General features: G+C 42.3%; 1 protein-coding gene across 3 annotated transcripts; it reads right to left on the bottom strand.

Moving 5' to 3' along the window:
* Positions 1–1,418: 1,418 nt before the first annotated feature.
* Positions 1,419–18,541, bottom strand: pou6f1 (POU class 6 homeobox 1). Of its 3 annotated transcripts, XM_050065292.1 has the most exons (12): positions 18,226–18,541; positions 17,437–17,529; positions 16,854–16,933; positions 14,721–14,910; positions 14,437–14,573; positions 11,918–12,143; positions 9,771–10,015; positions 9,537–9,665; positions 8,584–8,850; positions 6,735–6,870; positions 6,483–6,651; positions 1,419–5,341 (listed from the first exon to the last, which is right to left on the bottom strand). In XM_050065292.1, the coding sequence occupies exons 4-12, from the start codon at positions 14,899–14,901 to the stop codon at positions 4,996–4,998; spliced, it is 1,836 nt and encodes a 611-aa protein (XP_049921249.1). In that variant the 5' UTR covers positions 14,902–14,910; positions 16,854–16,933; positions 17,437–17,529; positions 18,226–18,541; the 3' UTR covers positions 1,419–4,995. The 3 variants fall into 3 exon arrangements, with proteins under 3 accessions (XP_049921249.1, XP_049921248.1, XP_049921247.1); XM_050065291.1 differs by lacking the exon at positions 16,854–16,933; XM_050065290.1 differs by lacking the exons at positions 17,437–17,529; positions 18,226–18,541 and having other exon boundaries at positions 16,854–16,961.
* Between the last annotated feature and the right edge of the window lie 419 nt (positions 18,542–18,960).

Below are 18,960 nucleotides of genomic sequence, written 5' to 3'. Positions count from 1 at the left end.
CTGATTATTATTACTAGTATTATTTTCACATATTTATTCTTGATATTTACCATTACAGTGCTTTTCAGAAATGGTGAAAAAACATACTGATATAATTTGTTTCATCAAATATATAAGTGGTGGCACGGTGGTGTGATGGTTAGCACTCTCGCCTCACAGCAAGAGGGTTGCCGGTTCGATCCCGGGCGTGGGAGCCCCTCTGTGCGGAGCCTGCATGCTCTCCCCGTGTCAGCGTGGGCTCTCTCCGGGCACCCCGGCTTCCTCCCACAGTCCAAAGACATGCAGATTGGGGACTAGGTTAATTGATAACTCTAAATTGTCCGTAGGTGTGAATGTGAGTGTGAATGGTTGTCTGTCTCTATGTGTCAGCCCTGTGATAGTCTGGCGCCCTGTCCAGGGTGTACCCTGCCTCTCACCGATGTCAGCTGGGATAGGCTCCAGCCCCCCCCGCGACACCCAAGAGGATGAAGCGGTTAGAAGATGAATGAATGAATGAATGAAATATATAACTGACTTAAACACGTGATATTAACAACAGTGAATATTCTTCATTTTTTAGTTTGATAGAAGTTGTTAATTTATTATCTTGGCATTGTTCTCTTCACCATAAAAGGACAATTTAACGGTTTGATTCAGGATGGTTTTAGACAGTAAAAAAAATCATACTTACATAATTATGTCAATATATATTTATAATGAACAACACGGAATGTATCATTTAACTGCAGTGAATGAAAAGAAGTGTTTTTATTTTGTAGCAAACAGTAAAGTTTAATTACATTAGCTTAGCTTCAAGGGTAATTCAACTGTTTGGTTGAGCATGTTTTTAAAAAATTATTTAAATGTTATTACCCCGTTATTTTTTGTAAAAAGTTGCATAAATCTGTTTAGTGAGACCTCTGAAACTATAACATGTCAAAAAACATGCCTACATTTGAAAAATCCCACCAGACAGAGCCTTCATGTTTGAAGGATTTTTTTGTTACTAACTCCCAACTCTAAAGGTATACTATTTAAGGACACAGCGACACCTAGTGGAATTTTTTTTTTTTTGCATAACATACCTAAACCGAATGGTACAGATAGCTCAATCAAGTTATGTTTTTCTCTTTTTTTCATTAAGATACTGTGAATAAAAATGTGATCTACCAAACTGTTGACCAGAACGTTGGAGGTCAGTGGTCACTATCATCCATCCATCCATCCATCCATTTTCATCCGCTTACTCGGGGCCAGGTCGCAGGGGCAGCAAGCAAAGCAAAGCACCCCAGATGTCCCTCTCCCCTGCAACACTTTCCAGGCCCAAGGCATCTCTCCACTGTGTTCTGGGTCTGCCCGGGGGCGTCCTACCAGTGGGTCAGTATCAACTACAGCCAGTTCACAGCTTAGAAAATATACCAACACACAACAATAAGGAGTGATTAATAAAAACAGGGTTTATTTGATTTATCTGACAGAAAATGACAAAAAGCATCCAACTTCTGTTTTTCCCTTTTATCTGGACTTTGTCTGTGCTTTGCAGAATCAGATGACTAATAACTGTTATCTTATTATTATTATAATTTAGCATTTCTTTTCTCTATTGATAACTTAGTATATTAAACAATATTATATATTGCCTCCCCATACTGAACACATGTTAAAGCAAGACCTTTGAAATATTTATTATCTTTATGGTTAGGTGTACTGCATGTCCACTGCATTACAGGCCTACTTATTCAAAATCAGTCAAAATGAAAATATGCAGTGGACCATAAAATGCACCATATAATTCACAAACTCAAAGATTAATGCATATACGCTTTTTATATTTAATCTGCAGTATCTTACATTTTATCTGCATAAAAAGTCCATTAATCTTAGCGATAGATGTTGCTTGTCGACTCGATGATTGCAAAGTTTGCGGGCACTGCTACATTTTGCAAAGCTGTTCAAGAATGCAGAAATGAAATTCTCCCACACACATAACTGAAACCTTGCGCTGTACATAAACCATTCGTAACCCTTTCACTTCCCCTGCTGTCACTAAAGTGCAAAGAATTCTTGAAGAATTGGCAAAGAGAAAGAAAACCACCACAGTATTGTTCCTACGGAAAATAACTTCATACTGCACATGCAAACACCCTTTGAACTCATTCAGATTGAAAGTCATAACACATTAAACCACAAACCTCCCCTTCCTTGGCTGAACAGTTAATTCCATTTTTTAATTCAGTACTTTGACTGATATAAGGCTTAGCAAGAGTATCTAAAGTCTGGCGCTAATGTTTCTAGGCAACATGAGACTATTTTAAGTTGACTTCAGAATAGGCCAATTAAGCTCCTATTTTGAATATATAATTGGTCTAACTTGAGATAAGAAATGCAGCAGAAATGCTGTCAAGCCACGAAGGGAACAGTCACAACAGTGGGTGAAGAAGAAACACAAAATACTCTCAGAGTATTAGAAGCACATTAAACAGAACAGACTGTGGTGAATTCACACACATACTGTGTGTCACACACACATACGATGTATGTGTCTGCACAATCAGTAACTCACATATGAAACAAACATAATAAAAATAATAATAATAAAATCAGTTTACAGTTGTGGCATCATATGCAATAGCTGAAGCTATATTATTCTGATAAGAACCTGTTGTCCATGGAACATCAGAAATGACACTCTCTATGGACACCCAACTGTGTGACACATTTTACGCTGAAGAATAAACATATAAAAGTCAAACAAGAGGAAATTAATACTGATATTTTCATCTTTGTGATTATCAATAATATCAAAATGATGATTGTCCCAAAAAGTTGTTGCAGAGTCAGGAGTCCAGAGATAGTAATTTTTGGTGTTCCTTAGACCAGTGGTTCCCAACTGGTGGGTCGCAGGTCCATTCTGAATGGACTGCAAGTGGCTTGAGAAGGTGTCAAGCTAGTCCGTTAGTCATTGACTCTACAGCAGGAAATGGGGTTTTGAAATAAAAGCTATATGCCAGAAATTCACTGTATTTCAAAATGGGCCTTGAACTACTGGTTGAGGAGAAATCTGGACCCTGTGGCTGCACCAGTTGGGAACCACTGCTTTGGACAACTCAATCTAATGAAATAATGTTACAGGCTTTTAGTCTACAGACCGTAGACTGTGTAAGGGCACGGTCACACATGAGCAAAATACACACCAGTGAATATTCACCTTCCACTCACTTCAAGTCAATGCGAGCAGAGCTGCAAATAAAGCATTCGCTTCTGGTGGCAAAGCATGTTGGCATCACATGGAGTTCAACTTTGTGAATTTTGACCAGCAAAGTCGCAGCCTCAACCTATAGCAAAGGAGTATGTGTGGAGAGGACACTGATTGTTGCCGATACTGTGTGATTTTGGCCATAAAATATAAACTGTGCCACATGAAAGATGCTGTATTGCTAGCAGTCAGTCAGGTGACAGACTTGGGACATAATAAAATGGTAAATGTACCAATAACATCATAGCTAACATTAGCTAGCAAGCCAGACTTGCTTGAGTTTCTTGAAGATGTTTCACCTCTCATCCAAGAAGCTTCTTCAGTTCTAACGCACCAAGTCATTGACCCAACCGGCCATCTTGTGTGTTGCTGGGTTAGATGGGTCCAGGTGTGAATGGGTGTTAACCTGGAGCCTGCAACTCTGCACCAGTCTGTTAGAACTGAAGAAGCCTCTTGGATGAGAGGTGAAACAATTTCAAAAACTCAAGCAAGTCCAGTTGTCACCGATATAGCACTTAAGATTACCACGACCTGGATGACTGAGAATCTTCACCGACATTGGCTAACAAGCTAGCTTTCTGTGTCCGTCCCACAGGCACGAATATTGCCTCAGCAGGTGATGGTCACTCATCAACAGTCGCTCATGTGTGACTGTGCCCTAATAAAGATGGACGACACGACAGCTCCCTAAAAGTGAAGCCAAAACACCTCCATCGCCCCCCAGTGGCTGGCTGGAGTACATGTCCTAAACCCTGCCCCCATCAGGTTAGCGGATTGGACGTGGGCCAAACTAAAACACTGAAGTACACGCCTTATAATCTTTTTCCAAAGATGGTTTCTGTCATTTTAGGTAGTCCTTATCACACATGTATGTTCAAGTGTTCATGTTTCTGATACCTTTGGTTTTAATTAGTTATTTGATACTATTAAAAAAACGGGCATGACAATAGCTATGTGTGCCAATCGGTGTGCTCGCAATCAATGTCGCTGCTTGCGATTGATTGGACACATGTATGAGCAGGAACGCGATAACGTGGAGATCACTATGGTGCCAGAGTCTGGCTCCAAATGACGTCACCAGCATCAGACGGCAGCGGCCATATTCAGATATTTTGGCTTCATTTTTGTACAGTGGGAGGAAGTGGAGATGCATCGTCCATCTTTTCTGTACAGTCTATGCTACACACTCTTCTTTCTGTCAGAATCTTATTTATGTTTGCAAAGCTGCTCATGCAGTACAAATACTACATGAATATAAAATAAATGATTAGCGAGAACTTTTTAAAATGTCCATGGCGGCAAAAGCACATTATTCAAATATCAGTTTTATGTCAGCCGATGTGCCAAAGTGACAATTATGTGACTAAAATCAATGTGACTCAATGCACTGCCACTTCATATACTTCAGAGGAATAGCCTATAAAACCACTTGTATAAAAGTTCAAATGTTTTTAAATATGGCATGTTATTATCACGGTATTATCATCACTGTATATGATAAAAGGACCATGCAGTTAGATTTTTTTTTTAACCACCACAGAGGAGTTGTGTACACATATACAGCCTTAAAATACAAACACAATTCATCTTTAGTTCTCTGTCATCAGCATCAACACTTGAGTTATGTGTTATTTCCCTCGTTTTCTGGAATGGAGTCTGGCTTGTATTTACAACACAATCCACAACTGTGCTGCTGTAATAAAAGTTTAACTTCCGAAAACGACCTAAGCTCAGTGGCGAACCCTCTCAGAACGAGGTCGCTACTGAACCTGGAAGACATTGATCTTGCTTGTGTTTTTCAGCGTCTGTCGCCGGTTGCAAAACCACACTCGCACAACCTCTCGGTCATAGTTCAGCTCTCTGGCAATTTCTGTAATCTCTTGGCCCGTTGGCAACGCGTTCTTCTCAAAGTAGGAGTTGAGAACTTCTATTGCCTGCGGTGTGAAACTAGTGCGCCGCTTGCGTTTTTTAGACGGTTCGCCGCCAACAAACTCCATCAGGTTCTGCTGGCCTTTCTGGTTCCAGTGCTCGGCTTCAGCCAGCCACTTCTCTAACACCGGCTTCAGCTTCTGAGCGCTCTTGGGCGTGATGTCCAGCTTCTCAAACCTGCGGTACAAAAGACAGTTCAGGATAAATTATTTATATATATATATATATATATATATATATATAAGGACATAGCCTTTGTAGATGCTCACCTGCTAGCTCACCTGGTAGAGCAGGCACCCCTAAACTCTGTACTTTTAAGGGTACCAACTGATTTACGTCAGTACCACAGAGTACCTACTCACATTAAATCAATATGTGCCAAACTTTGGTAGCTGAGAGCCCCCTGAAGCTTTGAAGTCAACCATGGAGCTCCGTCAGTTTCCAGGTGAGCCGAAGCTATCGCTGTTGTCCTGACTGTTTTGCCATCTGATCTATTTTCTTTTCTATTTTAGACTAGCTCGGAGTCACTGGTGTTTGTGATTGTTTTTTTAAATTACATACTTATTCCGCATATTTGTCAGTTGTGTCTAAACAGAGAACGAGGGAGACAATCAGATACACATACATACATGCACAAGCAGACAGACGGACAGACAGATAAAGACTCTGCGTATGATTAAAAAAGACCAGAGGAGCAGAATCACTTGTTGAGTACAGAGAGAAGGAGAGAGAGCAAGATTAGTCTCCCATGTAGCTCTTTAAAAATGACATTTTTGTAATTACAGATTCAAGTGCAGAAAAAAGGCACCATTACTTGTACCCGTTCAATTGTGAACGCTGCTCGACCCCAGACCCTGGGGCCCAAATACATTTCTGACTTTCCGCTACACTATGAACCATCCAGACCTCTCAGTGCTTCTAGGACAGGTCTGCTTTGTGTCCCCAGAGTCAAGACTAAACCTGGAGAAGCAGCGTTTAGTTTTTATGCACCACATATCTGGAACAAACTGCAGGTCTGCACCAACTCTCACTACTATTAAATCAAGGTTAAAGACTTATCTGTTTGCTGCTGCCTTTTATTAAATCAAATATTTATTCCTTTCTTGCACTGCACTGTAACTTTTATTATTCAAATACTGCACTGCAACTTCATTTCTTTCTTACTTTGCATCTCTTGTCTGAATTACACAAACATCATGTACACAAATATCAAAGGCACTTTATGAAGAGCAAATAATGTATATTCTTTATATTTTTACAATGCATTACTGAATAAAGCTTCCATATGCAAGGCAGCATGAACAGGGGAGTAACGTACCTGCAAATGGCAGACTGGCTGTAGGCCGGACCCTCAGTAGCAGTCAGAGCCTGGCCTACTTGTGTCTGAGTAAGCCCCAAGGAGAGCCGACGGATCTTGAAATTCTTGGCAAACTCTCGAATCTCTTCCAGATTAATGCCTTCCTCGCTGCTGACTACCTGCTGGGGTTCTACAGTCATGAAGAATCTGGTTAAAAATAACCACCTACTTAAAATGGATCTATGTTTGGATATGAGAAGCAGGTGTACGTACTGCTGACAAGCTGGCCCACTTTTGCTATGTCTCCGCAGGTGATGGGCACAGTGGAGGAGAGCGTGGTGGCAGTCTTCAGTACAGACGGCTGCGGCGCGATGACAATCGGTGACTGACTGACAGTTGTTACTGAAGCCTGGAGGGGAACAAATAAATCATATATTTTTTGTTTTTCGAGAGTGAGAGAGAGAGACAGAGGAAAGAGAAGGGATGACATGCAGCAAAGGGCCCGGGCCACAGCAGTAAGGACTCAGCCTTAATGGTACGCGCTACAGGGGCGCCACATAAATTACATTCTTCGATGTTACCTGCAATGATGCAAATAGAAGAAGAAACAGGACCTATACATGCATTCAATGGAGAGATGTCTGAGTGAGGGCACTGTTGGGTGTTCAGTGTGCCCTACTCTGGGGCACCTTGGCAGTGCCCAGGAGGCGATTTTGCACCTGTCCAGCTACTAGTCCAAGCCACATGCTTGGTCCGTGCAGGGACTTGAGCCGGCGATCCTCCGGTTCCCAACCCAGGTCCCTATGGACTGAGCTACTACCGCCCCAGAGTTGAATCACATTTCAAAACATTCAGGAGTAGTTAAAGATCTGCCAGTCAGATGAGCCTACTCACAGATTATGTAGTCATTTTTGGTCTGTTTCAGCTCTCAAGTGTAAATGCAAAAATGACTTGAGTCCCTTTGCCACTTGACAAAAACCCCCAAAACCACCTACTAACTTCTGGCTGTTGTCATTAGTGGGAAAAGGTCACAATCGGCATTCATTCCCAGGACAAATGACTCTGCAGTAGTCATGGATATTTATCGGCTTCAGCTCTGATCAGCTCCATGACATCTGGGTGGATGAGCTAAAGGTATGTGTCCACAGGATCTGTCATATCCACGCTTTCCATTCATTGTCTTTGTAAGCAGCCATACAATGCATTCTGGCAGCGTCATGCTGTATTTTGAGAGATGGCACATATGTTCCTCATTTGCATTAAGTTGACTCTAGGCTATGCTATGCAAATCAAGGGTGTCCAGTGCAACTGGAAACTCCAGAATAACATTAAACCTAACCATTGTCAATCTCAAATGAAGACAGATTCCACAACAGCATGGCTAATTTCTCACCTTAAATGCTTTCATGAACACATTTTATAAACTATTTTCGTAATACAAGGGCGTTTTCATATTGGTACCATGCCTGAGTGCGACTGCTGATGGGTTACCCGCTGTGAACTGTACCAGAGTACACATGAACCATACTCAAACCACCTATCAAGCGAACTCAAGTACTGATCAATGTACCGTGCCCGAATACACAATCCTCAAACTAATCAAACAAACTGGACTTTAAATCAAGCATACTCAAATGGGGACCCAGGTCCCCGATGTAAAACCCTCCTAAGAAAAAGTTTCCTAACAAGCTGCCACCTTGGTCCAGTTTAAATCAAAAAGCAGACAGCCCAAATGCCTCGTGGCACACCCATCAAGCATCCAAAGGTGGGAAGCAACACTACCCCTTGAGTCCAAAAATGCCCCTGTGGACATGTACTATAACTTTTGCCCCTTTTGCAGTGTGACGCAATGACGCAACACCACAAACTCATTTCCATCCAAACAGCGCTCAAAGCACCGAGTGCTACTACTGTTTCCTAACCCTGTTTTACGGCGCATTTGTGACGTTGAATGTGACACACCAATAACAAACAAAGAGGCATACTCATCTACTGGCAATGGAAAAGGAGTCTATCGCTTTTTCCAATGTTTAGAAAAACTTGCATATACATACTAATTTTGGTGGAAACAAGGTATTAGTCTTTTCTAACCTCAAAATTCAGACAGATTTTTGTTCTTTACCTGTGTGATGGGTTTGGTAAGTGTTGGAGGAGCAGCAGCTTTGGGCAGAACTGCAGCAGAAGTTGCGACTGCAGATCCATTTCCTACTGTGGCGATGATCTGGCCCTGGGTGTTGAGAAGCAGCTGGGGGGTGACAGTCTGGACCTGGAGACCCTGGAGACCCTGGAGACCTTGGAGGCCCTGGAGACCCTGGAGGGGGAGGGTGGGTGTCGCAGCTCCTCCAGCCAAAGAGGCTGGGTTCAATAACAGCGGGAGGGTTCCTATGACCTGTAAATATCGTTTGAATTTAAGTGAAATACGTACAAATAATTGAATCTAAATCTCTGTGATAGTTTCCGCTTGACAATCCGACTGTCAGAACATTCAACGACGTGTCAAGTGCATCCTACATCGTTAGCAGTTCACTTGGAATAAAATCATGTCTTTCAAGATTTAACACTGCAACACTAACTCCAATGAGCTGCAATAATGGTGAGATTGAGTAATGGAACTGTTTGAGAGGACAAATCTGTTTTCACAGAAATTGTCTTATGCTCCACTGACTTGAAATAGCAGCGCTGATTGATGTTAACTGGAGGCCGGGGTTTGTGTTCCACACAACAGAAACACAACAAAGAAGCATTTTGATTGTCTTTGGAGACAGTGTGATTACTAATCAATGTGCATAACTATCAACACGTGCGAAAAATGTAAATGGAACAATTTAAGGAGAGCACACTGTCTGTTAATTACTTGTTCTTGTACCTTTCTCGTTTTCTTATGAAGCCTGTCATGTGTTCCAGTCAATCAAATTCAAAAAGTCTTTTTAGGCTAATGATAGACTACAAAGGCAGAGAGGTTGTTATTGTCTTTCTAACAGATCCTCATATTTTAGACATCTTTCCTTTAGCTGGAAATACAAGGTAGAGAGAGTAGGGGCTGTTGCGGGGAGGTGCACGAGACAGATACCATACCTGTCCCTGGGCATTTGTGATGATCTGGCTGGTGATGCCAGCCATGTTGGACATGGCACTGGTGATGATGGGAGTGGAGGTGAGGGAACTGAGGAACTGGGGCTGAGCTCCCAAAGAAGCTGCATTGATCTGAGCAGAAAAAAACACAGAACACGTGTGATGCAGCACAGGAAATTAGACTGCATGACTCATAGTGCAGAAAGTATAAATCCTTGAATTGAAGAGCGTTCTTACAATGGCAGGATTGATGGAGAGTCCTGCAGTCTGGAGTGCTGCTAAAGATATGTTGGACTGAGAGACGGTGGTGGCGGCCGAGGTCGCTTGGGCTGCCGCCACCTGAGCAGCGGTAACCTGTGCGTTGGTCACCTGTGTTGGCTGAGACGTCACCTGCACCGGCTGGATGGAGGTTGCTTGAGGCTGGAACACCGTCTGTGCGTTTGTCTGCAGCTGGGGCTGGACTGAGTTCAGGACTGTCGCAGCTGAGTAAAAATTATAGAGTTTGCAATCTGTTATTGTTCTGTGATGGAGTAATGCATTGTGAGACTAAAAACACGATAACAAGTCTTAGAGTCTTCAGCTACACTGGCCCCTCTCTGAGGCTGTACTTGGGCAGAGCACTGCATTGAGCTAAATGCTAACATCAACATGCTAATATCCTCACAATGACAATGCTAACATGCTGATTTTTTGGCAGGTACAATGTTAACCAAAATGATTACAAGTGACGCTTTGCTAAAGTGGGATTTATACTTCTGAGTGGAAGCCACGCTGTACTTACGGAGTAGGCTCTGCGTCGATGGAGAGCCTACGTCGTACCCTATGCTCTAGCCTGAAATGCACCTCCCCAGAAATGTTACAAGACGTCACGGTGACGCAGAGCTCCTGTCTGTTTCTGTAAGCTGAAACCATTTCCCTCAGTGGAAACAAAGCTTTTATTTACTTTTACTTCACAGTTAAGAAACAATAAATTGTGAGGACAATAAAGCCTCCACAAAAATAGCATCTTATGTTTTTGATTTATCCTGGCTTCATATGAGTAGAAGAAATCTCCGCTAGTCGCTAGGCTAATTTATACAATGTAAAATGCCATAGATACAATCGGCAATGACGAGAACACCCACAAACGTCACATAGGTTAGAGCCGAGGGGGAAAACAAACCGGTCTCTGCCATTAGCCACAATGCCGAAGAGTTGCTGTGCGCCCTTTTGTACCGCAAATAAACAAAAAAATCACTAATTAAAGTTTTATATTTTACCAAATAATAAAACGGAACCACAAAGAGGACAAAATGGCTTCAAGCTATCAGAAGAGAGGACGCGTTTGGCAGATTATGAGACCCAACAACAAAACATGTGTATGTCTGCAGTCAGCACTTCATTTCAGGTAAGTTTAATGTAATGTTAACCATTTCCAAACAATCGTAGACTATGTCAGGGGTATCAGGAATATTAGATTAATTGTTTAAACGCTAGTGAACTTTGTACTACATTTGTAATTTGTGTAGATTTCCTCGCAACACGTACAAAAGTACACATTCAGTACCTAAGTAGAAGTACAGATACTTGTGTACAAAAGTCTGGTAAAAGTAGAAGTACTGATTAAAGTTCTTTACTGAGTACGGTATATGTAAAAAAAAAAAAAAAAAAAAGTGCTGGCTCTGAAATGTACTCCAAGCATAAAATAAAACATAGCCCTCTGAAGGACATTTCTATTGCCTGTTTCTGTGCAAAGCTAAAAGCTCTCTTCTGATAGCTTAAAGCCATTTTGTCCTCCTTTGTGGTTCCGTTTTATTATTTGGTAAAATGTAAAACTTTAATTGGTGATTTTTTTGTTTATTTGCGGTGCAAAACGGCACACAGCAACTCTTCGGCATTGTGGCTAATGGCAGAGACTGGTTTTTTTTCTGCTTCGGCTCTAACCGGATGTGACGTTTGTGGGCGTTCCTGTCATTGCCGACTGTATCTATGGCATAGGCTCTGCATAGAGCTGACGCACAAGTGTATATTCTGCTTAAGTCCAACACCTGAAACATAGACTGGGCAATCATAGCGTAGCATTGGCTAGCTCCGACCAGTGTCCGACAACTACACAGCTGTGCTCCATTGACTCTCATGCACTCATTTCAGATTTTCCTCCTTTTCAGGCTGGTTTTGAAGCGTGTCATGGTTTATGGACCAACCAACTAACACTGCCATTCCTAGAGCCACACCACCAGCATGGCTAGTTTAAAAAAAATCTTGGTTACTGACAGTGTTTAAGATGTTGTGTTTCTATGGCTATTCTGAAGTCAGAAGTCATGATCTTGATCTAAATAAACCTGGACAAAATCAAATATGAGAGGCAGAATGGGAAGCACACACACAGACAGTTTGTGTGTTACCTTGGAGGCCAGCAAAGGGCAGCTTGAGAAGGTTTCCGGCCGTGTTAGCTGCTGTGAGCCCGGGGAGAGTGGCTACATTGGTAGTGGGCAAGGTGAGAACAGCCAGACCACCCTGACCACCAATGGAGCCCGCCATACTGAGGGGGATGAGCAGCGGCTGCCCCAGGGATCCTGTCTGGGCCATCATACCAGTCATCAGAGTGGCCAAACTCTCCTGGGTCAGCACCTAATGCGGCATAATAAACAATTTTATACTGAACTAAACCGTAATTCTTTTTCAATTACATTTGTACACAAAAACTAAATTCTTTCTCCACTCCCCAGTTGAGGTTTTTTACATTTTGGGTACGGCTATTAATCTGAATTTACTCCAATTGTTAGAAATGTTTCTTTAGCCTGAGGCTGTATGTACTCAGCTGTTTGGGATCTAATTTGTTCCTTTTTTCACATTTACATTACAGTGGAGACAAATTGCCTCAGCCAGTGACTTTAGTAGATCACCTACTGTGGGTGACAATAGTGACATTAATCCCTCTGAGCCGTGAATATTGGACATGAAATAATGTGTGAAAAACCCAGGGTGAAGTGCTAATAGCCTCCTGCTTGAGTTCAGGACTTTTTTGCCTCCTTCATTTTAAATTTCACAGACATTTCCTGCACTCTCAAGGCTGATTCACCCCAAGCTCTTGCTTATTTCTGTCCCTGGTTTTTAGGTCAAGAAATACTAATGAGACAACCAAACTACTGACTACAACATTCTTTCTCTGGTGTCTTCAAGGGATACTTAACAGTTTTTCAACTATCCCTGTATCATAACAATGTGGGCAGTATGTGTAAATGGACTGTGGTAAACTTCCTCCATCCTTCCAGGCAGGATGATGTTAAAGCCATCATGTGGTGGATTTTTGTTGGCTCTAGGGCTGTTGCCATGGAGGTAGAAAGAGGAATGGATACAGTGTTGGAGGCAAGGCCCCATTCATTCCTATGAAAGTTGTCAATGGTGTGTGAAGCCAAAAAACTTTAACTTCCTGGGTGTAAAGTCACCTGGATCTTCCGCATTCTTGGGCCCATAGAGCAAGTGCACTGGAGACTTCGACCGGCTGAGCAGCTAACCTCCAGTTTAGCCCTCCAATAACTTGAATGGGGGTAAAATGATTTTGTCATGTGGCTCTTCTATTGTTTCTTGATGTTACTGCAATGAATGGATCAAATCTCAGTAGTGAAACCTGTCATTCTGCACGGGTTGTGACGTTCATAAAAATGTACCCACTGATTTACAGATGTGTCTTTCACAATTTAAGTTATAGGAAAAAGTCTTATGGGGCTGCAGGGCATTACATGACGGACCCATAAGTTCTAATCACTCAGTTTTGCCACTATGTAAAATCAGCTTTAAAGTCTGGGATATTTCCTGGAGGCCTGGCTGTTGCTTGAACTGCAATTTGTACTTCCTCATTTTCATATGCCTGGCCCCCAGAAGCACAAGCAGAATTTAACCCATTCGGTCTGATAACACTTGGAAAGTCTAGAAGAGCCGCACAGTTGAATCATTTCATCCCACTTCAAGTTAATGAAGTGCTAAGCTGAAAATAGCCAGCAGAAGTCTCTAGTGCACCTGTTCTATGGACTGCACAGTGTGGAGGCCAGGCCCGATCATCCCCTGGATCATCCGGGTAATTTTATACGCAGCAGTTGCACCATTTTGGCTTCATGCACCACTCAGCAACTTTTGAGCAACTTGAGGACACCTTGAACTGTTAACAAGGTCAATGAGGACTTGTAAAACTTTACTCAAGCCGAGAAAAATGATTTAAAAATTTGTGAAGTTGGCGCAATATCTATGAGCTGAGCAGGAACTCACAGGCAGGGCCAGCAGGAGAAACACTAAAGTGCATATTCAGTGGGCCACACACTGTGGGAGTAAACCCAGAATCTAGAAAGTTTTTATGGCATATGCACCAGGCGAGCAACTACACTGGAATGAATAGGCACTATCTTGCAGGCCGGTATCTAGTTGTTATTAAACATCGATGTGTGATCTATGATGTGTTCAGGTCTCGTTATACATCCATGGCCACCACGGACACAAGGAATATAGAGACAGATCGAGAGCCAAAACTTGGATCCAACAGTAAATCTGGGCAGTGCTGATCAAATACATACCAAGATTCTGCCTATTTCTTGCCTAAAAAAAATTTCAGAAACATATTTTAACTTACTGTTTAACTGTCATATGAGATCATTTGTTACCTGCTGGCCGCAACATTGTTTTTGGATGAGCCAAATCCAACTCGCATGATGTCACCCACCAGCAGGAGTATTTATTAGTCTGGTGTGGCGCAGTGCATCCTGGTAGTTGTAGGTTTTCGACCTCTTGAGTGAAAGCAAGTTCTAGAGTATTTGTGTCTTTCTACTGCAGAGACAGCCTAGTTTTATAAAGAGACCATCTTTCCAGCAGTGAAATACTTCTTTAGGATGAGTATTGAAAATGTACTCAGTGCATGAATACATAGTCCTACCTGTGGACAGCCTTGTACCGTGATGGGCATGGTGGCCTGGGGCTGCGACAGGGACAAACTGACAGGAACAGCAGAGGTCAGCGTTTGGACAGCAGGGGCAGGAGCCTCTACAGATACCACCTGCTGCTCGCCCAGCACTGCAGGAGCACAGACAGGATTGACTCTCACTGACATTTGAAGCGGTTTTCACAGCTGTTATTAACATTTCAGTACAACTTGTGTCATGTACGTATGAATAATGACTCGTCTACTATCAATCATTATCTAGTATAACTGTGATTTACCTCCTCCGCCTGTGCTCTGGGGCGCAGCGGGGCCATCCTGTGTGCTGCCAGCCTCAGGTTGCTCTGCAGGCCGAGCCACTCCCTCCTCAGCTTTGCCTTCGCTCTTCCCATCAGGTGTTGATGATGGCAGAGACGCATCGACCTCTACCTCTAGCACACGAATAGTCTCATGGCCAGACATCACAATGACCTGCACAACAATTAGGAGCAAAAAGTGAGATGACTAATATGCAAAAGAAACTGCCTCCTTTATTCCACTTCTTTTGTTCAGGGTTATATTGGAATTTTATAGTAGATAAATTAGTTTTAATTGTGTTGTGAATTAGTTTGTGAAAAACTGAAGTAAATAAACATTTCAATACAGTAAAAGTCTTACTTGTTGTAGCAACACTAAATTTAGTATTTCTCTACCTTGTCAATTTACTCTTAAAAGGTCCAGTGTGTAGGATTTAGGGGGATGTATTGGTGGAATTGAAATATAATTTACTAAGTACGTTTTCTTTAGTGTATAAACACCTTAAAATAAGAATCGTTTTGTTTCCTTTACCTTAGGATGAGCTGATTATATCTACATAAGGAGCAGGGTCCTCGTCCATGGAGTCCACCATGTTGCACTGCCATGTTTCTACAGTAGCCCAGAATGGACAAACCAAACACTGGCTCTAAACAGGGCTATTTGTGTTTTAGCATCAGCCACCATAGTTAGCAGTTCCTCCGCAACAAGCAGCATTGGAAAAACTGTCTTTTTTACGTGAAACTACTTAATTCAGAGAGGACGAGACCTCTGGATAATTCAGCTCCTGGTAAAAACTTCTTGATCATCTGAATCTTCACATATCAGCAAAAAAAGGTATGCAAACATTAGCAGGTGCTGGGCTAGCGGTCTGTCTGCGACAAGCTGAACAGCATCTGAGAAACACTGATTTTTTTAACGTGAAAAGCTTTACTCAGTGTTTCAACCAGTTTAAATTACTAAGTTCTTTTGTTTTGCAGCGACGGAGACCACTGTGGATAATTCGGCTCCCGTAGTAATCCTAACCAGGAATTCATGCATACTTGGCACCAGTGTAACGCATAACGGAATATAACTTTTTCCAGTAAAAAGAAGTGTTACTAATTACCAATAAAATTTCAGTGATAATATTACAGTTACTCCAAAACCAAACAACAATGTTACTTTTCTTATCACATCACTACTGACTTGAATTACAACCGTCACATGAGCGAACTCATTTTTGTACTCAAGCTAGTTTGGAAGATGGAAACGCCTACCTTAGGCGGCTGGAAGTATTCCCATTACTCTGATTTTGTCGGGTGGAAAGATGACAAGAGCACTGTTGCTGCAGGGCGTCGTACTTAAACTTTTTCCACTGCAAAAAACACTTCCTCAAACATCTGGTCTGAAACACCTCGGCTACTATGACCACAACAACGGGAAGCTCCAGAAAATACACCCCAACAAAGGTGAGCCCTCCTCGGCTGTGGCTACACAGGCTGAACAACCAAAACTGGATTTTGATCGTGGGCAGCTGCAGCTACAAAGAAGTATCGAAGCTTGTGGTTGGATATGTGGTGGATGAAATGTTGCTCCATGAGTGACTCTCCGTATTTCAGGCAGAGCCTCGGGAAAATACCGGTCACAGGCAAATTAAGACCCCAGGTTAAAAAAAAAGCTATTTAGCCTTAGCTACACTTAATGGTGATTACCCTGACATTCACACAGAGGCACACACCTGAATTTTGGGGAGATACACAATTACCAGTTTTAGGAAGTGTAACAGAAAGGTACTATAACGAGTAGTGTAATGAATTACTGTTAGCAGAGAGTAATATTTTTACGTCTGAAAACAGTAACGAGTAATGAGTGATATATTACAATTTTAGAGTAATGAGCCCAGCTCTACTATGTACACAGGAGAAGTTTCAGCTGGCTGCAATGTGCAATCCTCACCACTAGATGCCACTAAATCCTACACACTGTACCTTTAACTACATGTAGTAAATCTGATTTTGCCTTCGCCGATGTTTCATGGTATGCAATAATGAAAGACCTAGAGAAGAGGCAGTGAGACAACCTGGGCTGGAGGACAAGGTGCAGAGAGACAATGCAGGAGGAGAGAGGAGGATGCATACCTGGTTGTCTTTGGCAGGGAATTTCAAAGTGCAGGATTTAAATGGCTGAAAAAAGACTTCTGCAGTCAGACAGTGAATGGCTAAGGAGAACAGAGAAGCCGAGCACATGTTAGGACTCAATGACCCAAAACGAAACAACACACACACACACACACACAAAAAAAAAGAGCTACAAACGAAAAGAGCATGAGTACACAAAAACAATGATAAGGGCATCAGCCAACAAGCAGCTCAAGCAATGCTTCCTTCAAGCTCCCCTCTGTGCATCCGTGAAGAGCATTGCTTTTGTTTGCAGACTACACAGAATGTTACTAGATAGAGAAAACAAGGTAATTATTAAGCATGGCAGTTTTAAGGCCCTCACAAGCATAAAGCAGCAGGTATTATTCGGTGATAAAACACAAAAGTGGGTCCTGATTTCAATGAACTTCTGTGGAAGTTAATCATTCCCTTATGACATGGTATGTTGGCACATGGAGGGAGCAAACAGCAGCAAAGAACCTGAAGACAACATAAGTTATCAGGCTCAGCTCAGAGTGGCTATAGTGGGAGGATAAGGTTGCAACAGACAGGTGAGTGTTACCTGCTCATTGACAGTAAGTGGGGCATCTTTGGCGGGGTGATCCTGGGAGTTCATGGCTCGCTGCACCACCACAGTCACTGCTTTCCTGACATTCTAGATAAACAAACATTAATTAAAAAGATTTATCCTCTTGATTCAGTGTCTGATTACTTCATCTATTCCCTCTAATGCTTTGCAGCCACATCAGAAATCAGAATAAATATTAAGTTTCATGATGGGGACCCCTGATAGCACACAGTATCCGCACTTGAGGGCTGGTTTAAACAGACCCACATGCAGAAGACTGTTTTTTATTCATGGCTATTTCTGTCATTGCAGGACCAGACTATTTGGAGGGGCCTATAAACAGGCCATGCTGTGTTGCACTTAAGCTGCAGGAAACGTGATGAGACACGCTGACCGTGGCCGTGGAGTAGTTACATTTTAATCCCAGATCATGAAAAGATTAAAGATGGTGCATTTCCTGCTGCAATGCCCAGTTAGAAATGAGGATCTGTCAAAACTTCAGCGGGTGTTGATGAGCTCCCCACCCCCATCCTGCCCAATAAAAGTCTCGCCGCGTCGGCCACTTTTGAAGACAAGCACTAACCACCAAGTACAGGCGACGGAAACCATCTCGACCCGTGCCTAGAGACCGAATATTATGTATTTCCCTCTCTTTATCATAAATATATAAATTATGCTAATTACGAACATTGCATATTAACCAAAACTCATTTCCTCTCGCCATTTCGCTGCTATGCGCGAGCAGCAGCCTCGAACACACTCCGGTTATTATATCCAACTTACCGCGTAAATGCAGCTTATTTTCTGTAATCCCCCGCTTTTATAAAGGTCCGTGTCACAGTTTGTTTCAGTCACACATAATTAAAAATTCATCTCAGCTCCCAGACAGGCGCTGTGACTGCACACAAAAGAGGTATTTGCATTGATAAGGAGGGTTGCAATGTTAGGATCTCCTCTCTCTTAATATTTAATGACGATGCCCTTTCTGCAACAGTTCAGATAATCAAAAATCCTTGAGGTGTCTCACAAGGTCCTACTTGAGCTGTAAAGTCGGACAAAATTGCCACAAAATTGGCCTTTTTGCACTACGTCATGAACATAATTTATGCAAGGAAAAATCTTGCATTGAAAAATGTCTGCCTCGACTTGCGAGGAGCCATGGTGCTCTTAAAGGGGCCGCAGCACCAATACGAGCCGAGCAGGGTGAAGCATTGACTCAGAGGAATAAAGGATAAAACACTGTGCTGCTGCATGAACTGTCGCCATATACTGCTCTTTGTTGAACTTAATGTGTTTTTAAATGATAAACAACCCTCTTACTTATATCAATTAGCAAAAAATACTGCTCTCATTGTGTTTGCAGGAGTGTTATTTGTGTGTACTATAGAGATGACATCCTTTGCTCCTTTATGACCTGTTTTGTTTATTGACAGCAGACTGACATAGCCATATTCAATGATTTACATCTGCCTAAGTAACAGTTTTACTATGCCTGTGTAGTGGTGTCACAGTAGTGCT

This window comes from Epinephelus moara, chromosome 16 (assembly GCF_006386435.1).
Source record: "Epinephelus moara isolate mb chromosome 16, YSFRI_EMoa_1.0, whole genome shotgun sequence".
NCBI lineage: Eukaryota > Metazoa > Chordata > Actinopteri > Perciformes > Serranidae > Epinephelus > Epinephelus moara.
This window is presented reverse-complemented; position numbering and strand designations above follow the sequence as displayed.